At 40.4% G+C, this 19,801-nt stretch overlaps 1 protein-coding gene across 1 annotated transcript in view; it reads right to left on the bottom strand.

Moving 5' to 3' along the window:
* Positions 1-7,952: 7,952 nt before the first annotated feature.
* Positions 7,953-19,801, bottom strand: part of FRMPD4 (FERM and PDZ domain containing 4) — a 246,807-nt gene continuing 234,958 nt past the window's right edge. Inside the window, exons 12-17 of the mRNA XM_063126381.1 lie at positions 19,695-19,784; positions 19,150-19,332; positions 16,320-16,458; positions 14,763-15,824; positions 13,164-14,447; positions 7,953-9,322 (exon numbers count right to left, since the gene is read on the bottom strand). Coding sequence (XP_062982451.1) covers positions 7,983-9,322; positions 13,164-14,447; positions 14,763-15,824; positions 16,320-16,458; positions 19,150-19,332; positions 19,695-19,784 — 4,098 coding nt within the window. The 3' untranslated portion in view covers positions 7,953-7,982. The remainder of the gene's footprint in view (positions 9,323-13,163; positions 14,448-14,762; positions 15,825-16,319; positions 16,459-19,149; positions 19,333-19,694; positions 19,785-19,801) is intronic.

The following is a 19,801-nucleotide window of genomic DNA, read 5'->3' as shown; positions in this document are numbered from 1 at the left end:
GGTGACCATTGACAAAATTAGAACACAGGTTCTAACAGTATCTGCTAGTGGTGACCAATCGCGGTGCCCCACCCAGGGACAGCACATGCACGTCCGGGGAAGCAGGTGGGGAGCCACTGATCATGGCAACCTACCCAGGCACAGGACGTGCACATCCCAGGAAGCACAGCTGTGCAACGGGTACCAACCCCCTTGCACTGACACATGTCTATAGATAAAGTTCTTGATAAATGTCCATATGTTCAGCTCATGACATATTTTAGTTAAGTCTAAAATGTAAGATATATTTATTTATCAAGGATATGTATATGGCCCTTTTCCTAACAGTTCACAGCTAATACTTGTTTACTTAAATGTAAGTCCCACTGACTTCAATAGGACTTATTTCCTGATTAGTATGCTTAACTGAGACATGCAGAGCTGAGACCAGTATTCCACCATAAACCTGTTTGTTGGCAGTGATCTAAAAAGCCAATCCCGTATATGGGTAATGCACAGATCAGCTGGCAAGGAGCTGCTTGCTTCAGGCAAGATGTTGGAGTGGTCATTATGAGCCCTGGCTGTGAAAAATGGTTATCGCTTGTCTTGCTTCAGCATGAAAGAGTCTGAACAAAGCACTGAGGATCTTTATCTAAAAGCCTTCATTGTCATCCTAGAATGACATACAGAGTTCAAGAGCAACACCCTGCAATAATCCAGGAGAATAATAACTAAGACTTCATAATTAAGATTTCAAAAAGAACAAATGCTGCTATTGACCCAGACACCATGTCCAAAGCAGGGTCAAATTAACAGCTGTCTGATATAGACTCAGGAGGGATTGAGAAAACTAGGACTCATGAGGTAGCTGGTTCCGTAATGGCACCTATAACAATGTGGGGAGTTAGTTGTTTGTAGCCTGTAACCACATGGTTAATAGTGTTTATGTTGTCTCATCTGTTTACCTGGATTTCCAAGTGTCTGTGAAGGGGCAATAACACTCCATTGATGGTTACTCATTGCCATCTCTCCGTGGGGTTACAAGCATTATGTACTAAGCTCTTAAGCTCCTAGTGTTTTGAATCCACTTTCAACCAATGACTGGAAAAAAATTACTACTGAAAAATTTGAACTAGCTAATCCATACTATTCCTCAACCTTAACCAACCTGGTGCCCTCCAGATGTGTTGGAATACAACTCCATCATCCCCAGCCAGCATGACCATTGGAGGAAACTGCTCTTCGTCATACTGGACATGTGACCCCTGACACTTATTTGAGTCCTGGGACATGTTTTCAGCCACTCCCTGAACACAATGTGAAGTAAATGTCTTTATGCAGATGTTGTAAGCCGCCTTGTTATTGTTGTAAGCTGCCTTGTGAGGGTCTCTGCCCTGAAAGGCGGCCAAGAAATGTTTTAAACAAACAAACAACAGCAGGGCTAAGAACATAAAACACTGCAGGATTAGACCACAGGCCCATCTAGCTGAGCTTACTGCTCTTCACTGTGGCTAAGCAGTTGCCTAAGGGAAGCCCACAGGCAGGACATGAAAACAATAACCTTGTCCTACTGACAATCCCCAACAGTGTCCTCTGAATCTAAAGGTTCCATTTAGATATCATGGCAGTCATTGATAGTCTTATCATCCATGTATTTGTCTAATCCACTTTTAAAAACATCTCCATTTAGGGCCATGAGCACTAGCTTGTGGAATTCCATAAACTATGCGTTATGTTAAGAAGTACTTCCTTTTGTCTGTCCTGCTGATCAATTTCGCTGGATAGCCCAGAGTTGTAATATTATGGGAGAAGGAAGAAAATCTTATTTCTATCTACTTTCTCCACACCATGCATAATTCTTTCATAAAACTCTATCCTATCTCCTCCTTGTCACTTCCCCGCTCTAAACACTGTAATTGTTCCTCATACGCAATGTGCTTAATCCCACTAATCATTTTGGTTGTCCATTTTATCATCTTTCCCAGTATCCTTTTTGAGAAGGGGTGACCAGAACTGCGCACAATATTCCAAATGCACCCAAACCATAGATGTGTATAAAGGCATTGCCAATACTGGAATGTTTCTTTTCAATGCCTCTCCCTCCCCAGTGAGCAATCACAAGACATCCTTTCTATATGGGATGAGAAGACTCTTCTGTCACCTCACAACATTCAACTTCCAAGCAAGTATGAGCCTCAACACTTCCAAAGAAATTAAATAATGTTTAATATATCAAGACTGGGTACAATCCATGTTAAAGAAATTGCAGCCTGAGCATACTTTCATTTCATTTTAAAAACATCATTTATGTACAAATACTTTCACACAAATAGCAATGTGCTATCCTGATAGAAGATTTCAGCACAATCAGTCAACACAGACCTCAAGGTAATTGAGTTCTCACATTTTTAAAAATTGTCATTTTATGCTTCATGTTACACATGATTACTTTCATAAACCTTTCCTATAACCTCATTAATTCTTCTTGTTGTTTAGAGATAATAACAAAACAGCAAGAAGGAAAATGGGAGTCAATATCCAAAATTCTGTGCAAGGATGAATTCACATAAGAGTTCTTATTCATGGGAGAACTGAAATCTGTAATAAAAATGTTTCCATGAGGAGCTATTGATCTAGCTTTTATATTTATCCAAATGTTATACACGAGTAGAAAAATAAGTTCTTGGGTGCATTGCTATGTGACAACTGCCACATTTGTATAATGCAAATATTATTCCCCCCCCCATTATTTATAGATGTACTGAAACTTCAAAATGTATTAATGTTGCAGAATAAGGCTATAACATAAAATGTAAATGGTTTGGGTTTCATGAGTTCTGAATTGTGAATTAACACACCTGTGTAGCATGAATGAACTCTCCTCATATTGTAATTGTCAATGAGATACACTTGCTGGAGCTTATAAAGGTAAAGCTTGAATGTATCTTTCTGAGGGTGCTTTCATTAAAATCTATGGGGCCTATATCTAAGAAAGCATCTACAGCAGGAATGGGGAATCTGTGATCATCTAGATGTTTCTGGATTGTAACTCACATGATCCTTCACCATTGACTATAAGAACATAAGAAGAGCCCTGATGCTGGATCAGACCAAGGGTCCATCTAGTCCAGCATTCTGTTCACACAGTGGCCAACCAGCTGTCAACGGGAAACCCACAAGCATGCCACGAGTGCAACAGCACCCTCTCACCCATGGTCCCCACCAACTAGGGTACATAAGCATACTGCCCCTGACACTGGACTATGCTGGCAAGAGCTGATGGGAGTTGCATTCCAACAACATCTGGAGAGCCACACATTCTTGACCCCTGATCTACATGATTGTGAATTTATTTCCCATTCCAAAGGTTTAATGAGCTTCAAAGCACCCATTGTGATTTCCACAACCAGAGCCTAACTCTATTAATTCAGTGTTGAGGAGTGCTCTGTTGGGGAATCCTTATTGCCTACAGAGAAACACCAATGTTGTACAGAAACAAGATGTTCTGTAAGATGTTCCACAACTCATTATGAGTTCATTAAGTCAGGTATTCCTTGTGTTAGTTGTGCTGCTAGAGTTTGTGCAGCCACTAGCAGATCATCAACTCTTGTAACGTTTGCATGAGTGCAATGTTGGATATAACTCTGTGAGGCCTTAGCTAGACCTAATGTTTATCCTAGGATAATCCCGGGGTCATCCCTGTTCATGCAAATGGCACACAGGGGATCCCAGAAGCAGGCAGGGACAACCCCGGGATGATCGCAGGATAAACCTTAGGTCTAGCTAAGGCCTGACTCAACCTATTGCTTCAGCTTCTTGAAATACAGTGTTAGCTATATCCCATCTTCCTTCAACTCATGGTAATTTATAGCTTTTAACTAAAACACATCCTTGTTAAATTCTTACATTCTTGGGTTGCCATCTAGGGCCAGGCAAAGCTGGTAATAGGCGCGGGCCAGATGGGAAATGTAGGCCCTTTTTCAAACTGCTCATTAAGTATTTTTTAATCAGATCTAAATACATATGAACTAGAATGATTTATAAAAAAAGTAATGGCAAGCACTTTTATTCAAGATAATATATAAGACATCACTTCTTCACATTCAGAAATGCTTTACGTGCTTTTCTTTGGGCAAATTCATCATCAACAACAGAAAATTCAAGCCACTTTGCCCAGGGGGACTTGGAGTAGCTCCCCCTCAAAATCGTAGGCCCATGCCAACTGGCCCCACTGGCCCCCCCTCTGCCCAGCCCTGTTGCCATCTTTAGTAAACCTATGCAGAATGAGGTCAATGAGACCTCTTCCATAAAACTATCCTGATCCTATTATGTGGCATCAGCATGGAAGGAAGATTCAGCACATTTATCCCTAGGAAGAAAGGGTGCTGCACATATAAACAAGTGCTGTGTGTGTTTTCCAGACTGATCCAAAAGCTGGAGCTGAGCTCATGTAGTCCTAATATATAAAAAGTGCTGAACAGCTGTCTTGGAAGAAGATTGGCTAGATTTTGTCCATACACATCCCATTTCCTGACAAACTAGTTAGCTGATACATGCACACAGTTGGGTCGCAACCAATGTGGTTAGTCTTGGAAGTAAAAAAGATGCAAATTAATGCTACAGACATTGCTCTGTCTTGAATAGTGACAGAAAAAAACACATTACAGTGTTTGACTCTGCATTGGTTCCATATTAAATTATGTAGATTACAGATTATTAGGCCCAAGAATTAGGCTACATCAGGGATGGACAGCATCTCAAAGGCCACTTGACTCTCCATATATTTTGTGGCATACTCCAATATCTTCATAGGTAATCAAGCTTTATAATAATGTAAGAGCAGCTACAGTATTAGCCAGGTCTTTACTTCACTTAACCATAAAGCCCACTGAATCTTGGGCCAGTCATTCTGCCTAACCTACCTCACAATGTTCTTGTGAGGATAAAAGAGGAAACCCATGTGTGCTGCCTTGAGCTCTTTGGAAGAAAGGCAAGATCTCAATGTATAACACAAAAGCAAACAAACAAGACTTCACTCTGCATCTACACACACACAGACACACACACACACACAGCCACAGTCCCCGATTCTGCTACACAATGAAAAAGACTCAGAAGAAGATGAAGTACAGGCTGCTCCATCCAAGGAGAACCTCCAGTACCTTCTTCCATGTCCTCCTGGCTGAAGAAAGTGGCCCTGTCATCATCCTCTCACTCAGGACATGAATTCACAATTGCACCTCCATCTCACCAACCTCACAAAAGTCAAAAGATACAAGCAAGTGCTGTTTAAAAAACATAGCTGGCTCTTCCAAAGAGTCAGGGCTGTCTATAGTATAGGCCTTGTCAGCCTACACAAGGCTTCGGATGGTTTCAGCCTTCTACAGAGACAACATTCCTCTATAGCTGAAATAAGGGGGGACACTCCACCCAGCAGGACCCACTGGGAGCTGTCCATAGGCCTAAATTTCCTGTTAAGAGACCTGACCTGACCTAACTTGGCTGCTCATGTCCATTCCCTGCAAACCTCAAGCCCCAAGAAAACAATTTACAAACACCCCCTCTCAAAAACAACAACCCTTACTTTGGATTTCTTGCTTATTGGATGCAGAGAATTTCGAAAACATGAGTGTTCACAAAACAGCAGACATTAAAGTCCCTCAATTTATTTTAAAACAAGATTTTACAGTACTAATACTTTAAGTCACAAAAATCATAGAAATGCAGTAGCTAGGTCTTTGGTAACCTCCTGAAAGTGAAAACACAAGCAAGTTTGAAGAGGACAGTTGGTAACTAAAGGTTGAGCAGCCGTACTTTAGACAATAGCTTGAGAAGCTTAAAATGTTGAAGACAGATTCCAGATGTCAAGAAATGCTTGAAAACCATGTACCACAAGATAGCCTTTAGACAAAAAAAGAAAAAAATGTTTTGTCTAAGTTTTGTATGATCCTCAAACAACTTTGTAGACACAATCTCTGCTGACACAGGCTCTGCTTGTTATTAAAAGTTCTTGTGGATCTATTGAAATAGCTGGAGCACTGGGCCTTCTTCCAACACTGTCACCCAGGTTTTCTCTACCCAGTAGTACAACAGCATAATGTGAAGAGAAAAATGGCCACTTGCATGTGAGAACCAAACTTGGAAAGCACATTTGTCAATGCTAGAAAAATCCAGATTTACTAAGTTGAGATAAAATGTGTAAGGTAAATGCAGAATGCAAGCATTCTGTGGCAGACTAATGCTTTAAAAGGGTACTTAGAATCATGGAGTTGGGAGGGTTCTCAAGCATTCTAGTATAACTCTTCTCTGATGCAGGACATCTGCTGCTACAGCATTCCTGATCTCATTGATCATGAGCTGGATGAAAGGTTGTGGCCATTTTTTGTCTACTTGTTTTGCACATGTTCTGTAATCACGTTCTCAAGCTTTATCTGTTCATCACTAATTACTACCAGTCCCACAGTTTCACTGGAAAACTGGCTTGCTAGGAAATTGTTAGTCTATTATTTGGCTTCCTGTAAAAGCTTTATGTTGACTCATTTTGGAAGACAGCAGAACAGAAATGCATGGAACACAAATCAAAGAGCATAAAATCAGAGGCCAGAAAAATCTACCAAGAAATTAAGAATCACTCTGTTCAAATTGTTCAAGAGACCAATTGCATATAACATACATTGCTGTTCATGGTAACATTGCTTTTGCTTTCATTTACCTTGGGTTGGGTATCTTGCATTCTTTTGCCTCAAATGAAACAGTGTTCCTACACCAGCTTTCATGGCCTACCATCTAACACAGGAGTGGGCAACTTGTGGCCATTTCGGCCTACAATTCTCTGTATCCCTCAACATTGGCTATGGCGGCTAGGGCTGATGGAAGTTGCAGGCATCTGGAGGGCCATATGTTGTCCACCACTAATCTAACACAACACACTAACCAAAATAATTTGAGGCTAGTGTTTCAAGGTACAGAACTGAGAAAAGTCCCAGTGAAAACAATGCATAAACGTTGGTGCAAAGCCAGACTTTCCTTTATTTGTATGTGAGGACTTGCTGCCCAGAAAAGGACTGGGGAGAAACTGTTTGAAATAATCATGGGGTGAATTCTTCCACTGGCACAAACAAACCTCCTTGAACTGGGACCCCTCTAAGAAGCTGCTGCTTATGGGGAAGCCACCCACTGAGATGAGTTTTTACTCAAGCTCTCTTCTGACATTTTTGGGAGACTGCTTTTGGTTTTACGCAGGGGAAGGATATATCTGGATTTGAGTTTTTGGGGTTTTGTTTTTCCATTGTTGCTGAGATATTGCTGTCTTAAACTTTTGTAAGTTGCATTTTATTGTTTGAGTTTTGTATTTGTGCATTTGTATTGTTTGAACCATTGTGAGCCACCTTGTAGGGGTTCATTTTTTGGCTAAATGGCAGCACAGAAATAACATAACAGATGCATCAAGCAAGCAGTATGAACAAAAGATTAATTTATTGTGTATGTATATATATATATTTATATATTTATATATATAATCTCTAATAAGTCATCATAGTCTCTGGGGTTTAAAATGTATTTTTGCTATTAAAAAGTATAATTCAAACATTAAATACTGTTATATACATTATGATTCCATTTCTTAGTTCTAACCATGAATAGTATGGTTTCCAAGTATAAACCTGGAGGGGAAAAGAAAGTAATTCCTCTAGCATTGCAGTCTTTAGAAGTTAAGATCATACACCTGTAGAGTTGACTACGAAAAAGCCAAATGCCCAAATGCTTTTGTACAGTATCTTTTTTTTTTTAATAAAGGAAACAGGAGGATAGAACTGGCCAGAAGTTTGTCAGTTTTATATTTATATATATATTTAAAGTCCCATACCTATTTTATATAAAGTAACAAAATATACACAGAGAGAGCCGTGTTTGTTAACATTAGTCCATCCACGTACAAGTAAATAAAAAGTTTTTCTTTTAATGTATGGCTTTGCAAAGGTAGATTATGAAGTGACTTCTATTTATTTATTTAAAAGCATTTTAAGAGAACGTGTTAGTGTGCTTACAATAGTGGCCATGGTAGTCGAGTGACGAGCCCAGAGTTTAATGCTAGAGTCACTGGAGGTCTTGCCAGACACAGCTTCTGCAGCCTTTAGAAGACAAATGTAGTTAATTACAACCTCATCTATTTTAGCTACGATTTCCTCCTGCTGTGTTTCAGAGTTCATGATTTTAACTAAACGCATGCAGGCTTCTGTTAAGCAACAGAGTACTTGAAAGCTAGAAGTCATCGCTACAAGCATTTCCTCAGGGCTTTTTTCAGCCATGGCCATTTTCCTGCAGGCACTTCCCAACTGTCTCGATTCTACAGATAACAGTTGTTTGTACTGAGAAAGTTTAAGGTCATATGTTTCTGGATGATCCTCCCTCTTCCCTACACTTGACCGGACCAAACAGAGTAGCTCATTGGCATCCTTTTGTGCTGCAAGAAATCCATCAGGCACTGCGTAATTCTTTTCCTTCATGACACCGAGTCTTGAAATTCGTGCATCGAAGGACATGTCGCTGAGATCCGTATTGGGTTTGCCATCCTCATCTTCAAGAATGCTCTTGTTGATTGGACTGTTTTCTGCATCCCTGGGGGCCTCTAGAGCTTCTTTCTCTTTTTCCTCATTTTCCGTGGAGGAAGACTGAGTAGAGAGTTCTGCAACCATGCACTGTATCTCAGGATGATAGAGGCACGAGAGCTGGGCGCTGTCTCTATGCTCAACTTCATCTTCATCATCTTCATCATTTCCTCTCTTCAGGAAACAATAGCTAAAGGGCCCCCGGCATTTCCAGTTGCTAGCGTCTAGCTTCCGTAAGGGCAAGGTTCTGTACTGCTTGGGCTCCTTTTGGGTGGTGGTCAAGATGGAAGATCTTCGGTTGCTTACACTGACATTCACAGAGCTTTGGGAATAACGTTTCGATAACTTTTTGCCCAGAGGAAGTTCTCCTCTTTTTTCTGATTTTGAGTCATCTGGTTCAGTGGTGTCTGTATACAACACACTGGTTGTTGCTTTCTCCTTCTCAAGGAACATCTCAATGCCTGTAGTTTCTGCAGTGACACTGCTGCTACGTTGCAAAACTTTCCTCTTGTGTGGTGTTCTGAGGCTTCCCCCCATCACTTCATATGGCCATAAACTAACCGCTACTCCACCTGACAGGCTGACTTTGGGAACATCAATAGAGTCTTGGTTTTGACTTGGCACCTTTGATTCGTAGTGAATGTGGGATGATAGCATGATGGAATCAGCTCTGGGCTGTTTAGGAAAAGCTGAAGGCATGCCTCCTCGTCTTCCAGTCACAGGCTCTGTGAAAGCTACACTAGGGGTAGTAGAAGAACAGAGAGAATAATTAAGCATCTCAAAAAGCCCTTTAGTGGCTGAGTGTTTCAACATTCACTTAAAAAAAGGCTTAACATTATGAATACTCATTTTTAGACTCTCAGGCATGGTTGATATATACATACAGTCATGGCTCTTGCAGGAGACATACAGATCATTGAAACAAACAACAGACATGTTATTTGTCAATTAGGGTGAAGACACACATAATGTAAAAACTGAAAACTCACAAGTAGTCTTTCAGCTGTGGTGTGAACCTGGCTTCCTCTTGACTTTGCCATTTGAATGGCATACATATAGTAGTGAATCACGTACTAATTCAACTCCCAGGCTTGAGCCTCCCATATGCCTCAGTCCTTACCTTTTTAATTATCAGTTTATATCAGTTTTAAATAAGTATCTATCTATCTATCTATCTATCTATCTATCTATCTATCTATCTATCTGTTTCTCCACTCTCACTACTTAAAAGAAAGAAAAAATCAAGAAACTACTCCAGGGTTTGGGTGGTGGCAGTATGGTTTCTTAATGACAAAATAGGTACCAGCCAATCAGTGGTAATCACAGGCAGCTACTTTTCCCCCAGACTTTGACTGCAAAGAGGAATAAAATCCAATGAAAGCACTTCCAAATCTTGTGTTTGTTTACATCCTTATTTTCTCCAGAATCTCATTATCATGAATAAAATTTAATGACATTGGCAATTTAATGACATGTAATGCTAAGTCATGATGGTTTATTTTCTGGCAGAACCCATGATGGGTTCATGTGTTGTTTGTGGGATGTTTCCTATGCTCTACAGAATGGCCATAGTGGGCTGTTTGTATAATCTACAATGCATAGTGGTTAGTAACCCATCATGGTTTAGTGTTACATGTGAACTCAGCCATTGTTTTCTCTTTCTTTCTTTTTGTTACATACTGGAAGGAAAACTCTCCAAGCAACAAGGATATTCGTTCACCCCCCCCCCCACGCCTTAAAAATATAGGAGAGTTAAAAGAGTCTTCTGCAATTTGTCTCCACTGTTTTGTTTTCTGGTTCTTGATTATTTAAAATGTTAAGCGATCACTGAAAGAACAGAAAACAACACCGTTGTTCATTAACACTTTTCTGGAATACAGATATTGTGATAAAGAACCTTAATGCAAAATGTCCTTTTAAAAAACCTTGTGCAGATGGATAATTTAATCTGTGTTCAGAGCAGGGATGGGCGAATCAGCAAAGCTTGAGCTCACTGAAGTCCTCCAAATTCTACCTTAAAGCTTGTTCCAACTTGAGTACGGATCAGATTCAGGGCTTGCCCCTGGAAGGGCTACATTGTGGCCACAGTCGGAAGGGCCGCATGTGCACCGTGGCCACCTATGCAAGGGCACAACTGGATCCTGCTCAGTTTTATCAAATTGTTACAGGATAAGCTAGCCACCTGGCAAAGCAAGTTAGGTTTTGCGGATGAGGGTATTATTAGTAACTTTCAGAGAGCCAGCAGGTGTATGTGTCGGTGTACTGAAGTTGCCCCCCCCCCCGACACACACACACTGAGGCCACAGCTAGACCTAAGGTTTCTCCTGGGATCATCCAGGGTTTGCCCCTGCTTGAGCACTGGATCCCCTGTGTGTCACCTAGATGAACAGGTTTGACCCCTGGACGATCCAGGGATAAACCTTAGGTCTAGCTATGGCCACAGACAAGCGTGGCACTTGGTCAAGCACAGACAACAAGGGTGCTCAGAAGACACCGCCCACATGTTCAATGAATGTGTGACGGGGCCAGCAGGGCTCCTCCATGTAAATGAGAACCCTGATTGGCCAGGCTTCTTGTTCAACAAAAAGAGCTCCACCTATATACTTCTGTATGCATGTAAGCCCCTTTTGCAGTGATGCTGAACGTGTGGCTGTCAGGGGGGTTGGCCAGCATGTGGGGAGGTAGTCTGCACACGGTTAGTCTGCACGACCCCACTACATTCTTATGAGTTCATTGAACGTGTGTCAGGATAAACCTGTTCCCCTCAGGATCACTTCACATCTATACTCGTTAGCACAATTTCTGTTGTGCTAACGATTTCTGCCTCTCTCTCAGTACTTTCGGTCAAGAACTGAGTCTGGAGCAAGTCTTGAACTGGCCAAATTACACAACGCATTCAGTTGGGTTTTTCTTTTGCCACCTTAAGAGGGTTTCACCATTAAATGCCTAGGAAATAATTTTAGATTCCTCTCAAAATTCTGTTTTTAGAATGAATAAATAAATACAAAGCAGCGTCAGAAGCTGCAATGTGGTGTAAAAAGGTTGTCTGTGCTACCTCCTCTGCTTAATCCTTTCATTTTCTGCCATTTGTCCACTCAAAATCACCCCCACGAGATGTTTTCTGAGTGTGTAGAAAATATATTTATTATTATTTTATTGGAATTATATCCCGTCTTCTCCCCTCCAAAGAGCCCAGATTTGAGCAAATTTGAGGAGTAAAAGGGTTAAATACCCCCTCCACTGGCTGCTCTTCTGCTCAAAGACTGAAGCTGCTTTTCAGCTGGGGAAAAAGCAATATTTTAGCAGGAAAAAGAAATCATGGAACTGCATGTATTGTGTAGTTTGGCCTTCAGGCAAGGACTTAAAAAATGTGCAGTCTAATCCTATACATCTCTACTCAGCATATGCTCTGGGACCCAAGACTGTAGTCAAGTAGGTAAAGTGAGCAGATAAGTAAAATGACTTTTTAAAGGTAAAATGACTACATAAGTTAGAATGACTTTTTATTTATTTATTTATTTATTTGGGATCATGTGTATGTGTGATTGTTGACTTCCCTGGTTTCTCCACCTCCTCCCCGTTTCTATTCCCCCCCCCATTAAATAAACCCCCTTTTTTTACATTTGGCTGTGTTGTTTAAAAGGGATTCCTCATTGAACTCTTCCATACACAAAAAAAACATGGTTACAAAGTTATCGCTTGTGTTTTAAGATTTTGTAATAGGTTTTGGTAAGCTCTCTGTTTCTGGCCTTTGGGAAGGGAAACCCAAAGGACCTTTCTTCTTCCCTAAGGCTCAGAATTCCCCAAGCAGCTGCACAGACCAAGGTATATCAGGAGGCTCATCCTGACGGATGGCAGCCTAACAGAAATTATTTTCCTGGGGAGCCCACATAAGGAAGAGGTTCACCAGGAGTAAAAGGTATCCCCACTCTTGGTCTCATAATAACAAATCTGAGCAAGTTAGGTTGCAATCTTATACACGCCCTTACCTAGGAATATCAATGGTGTTTGATTTTAAATAGACATTCACAGGACTGTGCTTTAAGAGACCAAGTAATACTGCCTGCCTTGCTCACTTCTCTGCCTTTGTTTCTCTCCACCCACATAAAGCTAGGTCTGATGGATACCTTAGAATGCCTCTCAATGGCTTTCTGGCCTCAGGGACAGCCTTTCCACAAAACATGATCTCTCTCTGTTTCTCCTTCCCTCCCTCTCTCATGACTACCTAGTGATACACAGGACACACATTACAGTATTTTCAAATCAAAACACACACACACCCCAATTTTGTTTCAGGCATACGTATGTACCACTTGATTCCTCATATCCGAGATGCAAGGAGATTAGAAATCAGAGATATAAGTGTGCGACTGAATGCAGGTAATGCAGTAGGTATTGCAGGTATGCACAAAACTCTGTGCTCCACTGTACAGATAGGATTTCTGTATTAGTGAGTATATGAAATGGTCCAAAGGTTAACATCTTAACACTTGGAGCACTCCAGTTTACTGTAACAGTTTTTGATGGCGCATGATTTCTATACATATTCAGATCAATGCTGTGATGCTGCCGTACCTGTAGTTTCTTTAATCTTGGGAATCCTGTGACATCCATCTCTCAAAGTGCCAAACAGGGGGTCAGCAGAATTCACTGCAGAATGTATAACAGGAACAGCCATTCTGTGGCACACAGTTTCCGGCTGCTGGTGCAGCTCCTTGTATGTTGCTCCATGGTTGGGAAGCATGGCCGCTCGTTCATCTGCTGGAATATAGCTGATGCTTTTTCCTGTCGAGTCAGGCATAATGTGCTTAGCATCAGAGGTACAAAGAGGAGATTCGACTGGGGTTCCGCATGTGCTGCTGCCTGTGCTGCAACCTGCGTCCACTGAAGAGCACTGTGAGCTTTGCATGGAAAAATGGCCTTCACTCTGCAAAGATGACATGCGCTTAGCTAAGTGATACTCACATAATCTAGGCACACTCTGCTCTGCTTCTGGAAGCTTTGGGAGACGATCATCCACAGACAAATCAGCATCTTCAGAGTCCTTTCGGTCTTTGGGAGAAGACAGAGTACTCACATCTGACACAAAGTGTTCATCTGGCCCATGTCCTAAAATGCCACTGTGATCAATCTCAGGATACATGTCATCTTTACAGTCTATCTCTGTTTCCCCAAGACCAGAAACTCTTGGAACTGTCTTCCCATTCACTGTCTCTGAATTTGGTTTCTCCAATGCTGCCTCTTCTGAAGCAACATACCATCTTTGGCCATCCTTGCGAAAGGCAGTTCTCTCCACATTGAAAGTGCTTATGCGTTGACCCTCCCTCGAGGAAAGAGTACTCATTTTACCCCTTTGCTCATCAGCTTCTGGTCTTTTAGCCCCCTGCTGTTTTTTCATAGCAGCATTGCCATCAGGAGTCGTTTTCCCTTCCCCATCAGTCACCTTACTTTTCCGTTTAGTAGTGCAAGAATATACCGCAGACCCCATATGCAGCTTGCTAAAATATTCAGTAACAGATTTTGTTTCCATGGTTTCTGGTTCCATCTCCATGTTATCTGAATGGAGAATCTGCTTTGAAGGCACAACTTTTGACTGGAGCTCTGTAACTTGCTGATTAGCTGATGACTGTAAGGATTTCATTAGCAGTCCTCCAGCCTGATTCTTGGTGATGGAGAATTCGGCCTGTGGTTCCACAAGTGGTTGGTAACCTTCATTAGCGGGCAAAAACATACCGGTGGCATTTTCAGTCAGTTTCTGTGCTGTGGCCAATTCAGAACTTTCAGTCATTTCGGAAGAGTTAGTCTCATTGCCAGAATCTGATGAAGATTCAGGGCTATATGCTCTCAAGATGGCTACACCTGTATGCCACAAAGAATAAGAGCCAATTAATGAAACCATGTCAGGCACTTCAACATACTGATAAGAAAATGGGTTTAGTAAGTTTAAAAAAATGGTTCTAGAATACTGATTGACATATTGCATAGTTTCCAAGAAAGGCAACTTAACATAATGCTAGTTCTATCAAATGGTATGTATAGGTGATGGCAAAAAATAATAATAACAACAACAATGAAATGTTTCCAAAAAGGCTAATGGTGAAAAGGCTAAATGGTAAAAATGGATGAAATGGTATGATTGGTTTCAATGAATAAATGTAACAGTGGTGAAAGAACCTGAATTGTCATTTGTCTGTTGTTCCTCAGAAGCAGCCAAGGCCTCCAGTGCTTGAAGAGTAGAAACCACAGCATCGTCTAGCCCCCGTTCACATTTTCCTTCAGTATTAGTAGGGACAGCATCAATAAGTGACACTGGAATATCACCACTCCCTATGTCATTGGCTTCCTTCTTGTCTCCTCTATACTGTACTGTATGATTCTGTGAGTCTTCTTCATCAGAGCTATCTCTGAATCCAGGTGGAGGAGCAGCAATGGCCATGTTTAGAGAATGCAACAGGAAGTCATCTTCATTATCATCACCTTCTGGAGGTGGGAGTGATGTCAAGTCTATGATGTCATCACTAGAACCTGAAAGGCTGAGAAGAGCAGGCCTATTGATTTCTCCTACCATAATGTCCTCCTCGCAGCTTACTTCATCTTCATCTTCAGCATCATCTGTGTTCTCTGCATAGCAAATATCATGCAGCAAAGGCTCTTCTATTCCTTCTGCAGCTCCAAATATTTTCCCCTCATTTAAGCCTGCATATACAGAATTAGCAGCAAACTGAATGCTGTCAGCATCTGGAGAGAGCTCCAAACCCTTAATGTCATTGGCATGGCTTATATAAAGAGCTCTTTGCTTTTCTAATGCTTCTGGACTTTCATCTAATAGTCTTTCATAGCCAAGAGTTTGGGGATTAATACCATCCAAATTGTGATCTCCAAATATAAAGGATACTTTTGCAGCTCTTGGAGATCCTTGTGTTTTCTTGCTTGATTCCAATCCTCCTGAGTAGGACAGCACAGACTGCTGGTTTAAATTTCGGTTTTCTTCTGCCTCTACAGAGTCACTTTGTTTGGCCAGCTGCTGATCAATCCCACTTGAACTATAAACATTCTCTATGTATAGGTGCCTGTGTTCTTTTGGACATAAGGTGCTGTCACAGGTTTCTGCAGGTTTCTGTTTTGAATCTACGAACATGTGGGTCTCCCCCTCTCCTTCTGCTGGGAATGTAGTAGTTTTCGCTACACAGTTCCACTCTGATCCATGGACTTTATGCTTCCCCTTAGTTTCAATCCCTAAAAATGGGTACATGGGAGAGAAAAGGAAATTATTAAATCAATTTATGCCATTTGGGATACTTCAGATTAAATTATTTATTATTTTTAAACATCCATATTTTAGATTCATCCTGTTCATATAACCTTAGATGTCTGCTTTTAGCTGCTCCTTATCCATTCTTTATACATCGGAGAGAATTCACATAGTGAAATCTTATAGTGACTCATAGTAAGATCAAATAAAATATTCAACCAATTTGACAGCATAATAAGTAAATTGCACAATTTTACTTTGGCTGGCACAGAGACAAAGGGAACTGATATGATTCTGAGGACATTCTCCAGTTGAACATGCCACCTTTAAAAACTTGGTTTTGCAAAACAGATTTGTAGAAGGACATGCTTTTAATTTCAGAGTGCTCTCAACAGACAGGAAGAAAAGTTTACCTGAAAAGTAAACTGGTACACTATTTTGCATATTTGAATGTCCACTGCATTATCAGTATTCATTACCTGCTTCACGGTTTCCACCAATTTTCTTGCTGGCCATATTAAATATTGAGCGCCTGGAATCCACTAGAAGTCTATAATATCCAGCTGTTAAACAGGCAAGATTCATGGCATCTGACGATTCCATTAGCAAAATGATAGGCTAAGCAAAAAAGACAACAAAGTCATTTCATCATGAAGACAAGTCTATTAACTTAGAGGGAGTAAAATATATCAGATTGAGAACATACATATATTTGTAGTAAGCAAATCTCCTAAACGTAATTAAATTGACAGCATGATTTTAAACATGTTTATTCAGGACGAAGTCAAATTAAGTTCAATGGGATTTCTATGAATTTGAGAGACGTTTATAGGCTACACGTTAGCTTTTTTTAAAAAAAAAGTTCTTCGCATATTTTCTCTAATATATGTAGTATATTGATAGAAGTAATAAACATTGAGACTATTGCTGTCAAACATGGAGACTATTACTTTCTCCTTTATAGGAGGTAATACTTTATTTTGCACTTTATGCTGTTTTTGTGAAATATAATTCATTAACACACAGTATCCCCCACCAAAAAAGCTGTTTTAAATAACACAATAAGAACGGTAATAAAACAATGGCATATCCACCATACCCTCACCACAAATGAGGGACTCAAATGTGTTTTCAAAATTAACAATTTAAATTACAGGGGTGATTTCTTGCTTTGTTTCATTACTGCTGCTATAGAGGAAAATAGAAATCATTATCTTCAGTTGGTTGCTAATAATGTCTTGCCCTGTTACTTGAGGGATGGAAACTGCGAAGTCTTCACTTTGGCAAGCACTGGATCTGGATCATAGGCCATTTCTACACCTGCCTTTCCCCCCGGGATTGTCTTGGGATCATCCCTGTGCATCCAAATGACATACAGGGTATACCGGGAGCAGGCAGGGACGATCCCTTCATTTTCCTGGGATAATCCTTAGGAGTAAAAAGGGCCATAGTCTCTACTATTTTGATATTACCTCTTGAGCAATTTATTTAGAAGAAAAGAACCACCAACATCCTGAGAAAACTGAGCTAGGGAACTCCTCCCTTTAAAGACCCTCATGATTTCATGATTCAGTAAGATTTCAGAAGATATGTTCTGAAAAGGTGGGGAGCTCATTCCATCAGCTCCTGAAGGGACTACCAATAGCTTCAAAGATTCCAGCAGATGGAGCCCCTCCCGCATCTTCTCTCTCTCTCTCTCTCTCTCTCTCTCTTTGTGTGTGTGTGTTTGACCTACTTTAAGGCTTGCTGTGCTCTGCCCCGATGCAGTTTTCTAAGCCAGTTTAAAATTTGTTCCAGGCTGATGCACAGTTGCATTGTGGGATCATGCAGAGGTCTGGAGAGGTGTTTGTTTATGTTAGAATCTGCTAGGCCACACTTTCTCTTGTTTTCTAGGTACAACAGATCTTCTGACTTCCACTTAGAAGGTGCAGACGGAGGCCATGGCTAGACTAGGCCTATATCCCGGGATCATCACTGTACATCCAAATGACACACAGGGGATACCGGGAGCAGGCAGGGACGACCCCTCCATTTGCCTGGGATAATCCTTATGTCTAACTAAGGTCATAGTCTTAAGACAAATCCAGAGGTATTCCAGTTAATGTATTCTTCAATGAACAGTTGAAATTATGGTTATTCGTTTTTCTAGGGAGAATTGGCCATGGAGGCAAATGGGGTCTATTCTGTTAAGAATCTCAGAGACCTGGACAAGTACTATCATGGCTCTCTCATATATGGCTCAGGTTTGTTCTGACCCAAGGAGATGAGGAAGAGTTGTGCATCTTTCAAAATAGTTGCTGGGCAAAATATCTGTGTTTACCAATTCAGAGTTCAGTGGTCCTCACTTCATTTCAGCAGAATTTGTGAAAGACTAGTAGGTGCATGGCACAGGACATAGGTATATGACACAGGTACTGACACAAGGTGGGCATCAAAGCCCTTAAATGAGAATATAACATCCAATGACCCAAGAAGGTATATGGGATTGATGGCCTTTTTGAAATCTCCCAAGGTTAGATATCAAACTGATATAAAGTGTAAATAGCACCTAATTACTTCTTGGCTCTGTGTCATTCACACAATAGTAAAGCCTGTACAATATTAGATCAGGTGAAAAACACATTTTCTCTTCACTTTTGGTCAAAGTGTTTTGCTTCAAAGCAATCCTTCACTTTGTGAAGAATTTATAAGAGCTTTGGCATACTGCCACCAAGTTTCTTCAAAGCAGTCAAGGAAAAAATTAGCACAAGTTGACAAAATGTGGTGAATTAATCTTAGTTAGCCTGACTGAAAAGGGCAGGGTGCATTTTATTTTGAAATATCTGGAAAAGGTTTGTTGATATTGGATGTTCTGAAAAGATACAGAGAAGAATGTTTTCCAAATACTTTCAAAATCTCGAGTCTATTACTATTTATTCTTCTTGGAGTCTTGTGCAAATAAACTGTTATTGGCCACTTCTTTTACAAAATATGTATAAGGATACTGAAACTGAAAATCAGTATAAAGTAATAAATAGAGAACAAATATTCTTCAAAATAGTAATTGTGATTTTGGTAGTGAATTTTTCATCAGAGGATAAAAAACAAACTAAGCTTCTTTACAACATCATAGTGAGCTTTTCATTACAAAGATATTACTCCAGTGTACAAACTAAGAAAATCAGTACAAGGTCTGATTAAGCTAGACTTAATGTTGAACATGATGAACCACCAAAACTGAAACATCTGTTGAACTCTTTTTAGATTCTTACAATACAAAGTGAGAACATTATTGAAACAATTCAGACAATTGACTATTGGTCAACTTACTTTTACATCTAGCACATGAAGCTCAACTCTAACAATAGTTTCATCCTCTGTAAACATCTCAATTCTGTTCACGTGGCTGAAATCTGCCAGTAGGGCTACCAGGTTTGTTTTGGTGTTTATTACATGGCTGATGCCATATCGCGGTCCCACTAACAATGTCACCTCAGAACGCTTTTCTCCCTGCTGCAACAAGGAAGCAAAATAGATGAGATTTTCACACAGCAAGGAAATATATGTGGATTTAAATCCGTTTACTTCCACTAAATACATTGTATTAATCCCATATTATCCATCTTAACCTGGCTGTAGATCACATACCTACACTTCTTGAAAAAAATATTTTTCAAGACTTTTATAATCGTATATACTTGGTCCTAAAGGATGATAGCTCTGTAATAATGCAGGTAATTAAAATAAATCTTCTTGAAATAGTATTAGAGCTACTGTTCAACATTAGTTGTGGTGCAATTCGTTATCCCATTCATTAGCCAGTTGCAGAATATTTGGCAAAATAATAATAATAAAAATAGAATAAAATAGCCTACCATTAACGTTGCTTTGAAGACACGCCCGCCATATAGCCGTAGATCACTGAGGAACTTGAGATAGTGTACCTTGGCTTGCAGAGCAGATAGCTGAAGTTAAGGGGGGG

The sequence above is a fragment of the Elgaria multicarinata genome, chromosome 5, assembly GCF_023053635.1.
Source record: "Elgaria multicarinata webbii isolate HBS135686 ecotype San Diego chromosome 5, rElgMul1.1.pri, whole genome shotgun sequence".
In the NCBI taxonomy this organism is placed as follows: domain Eukaryota; kingdom Metazoa; phylum Chordata; class Lepidosauria; order Squamata; family Anguidae; genus Elgaria; species Elgaria multicarinata.
The sequence above is the reverse complement of the archived record's forward strand: the minus strand, read 5'-3'. Positions and strand labels throughout refer to the sequence as shown.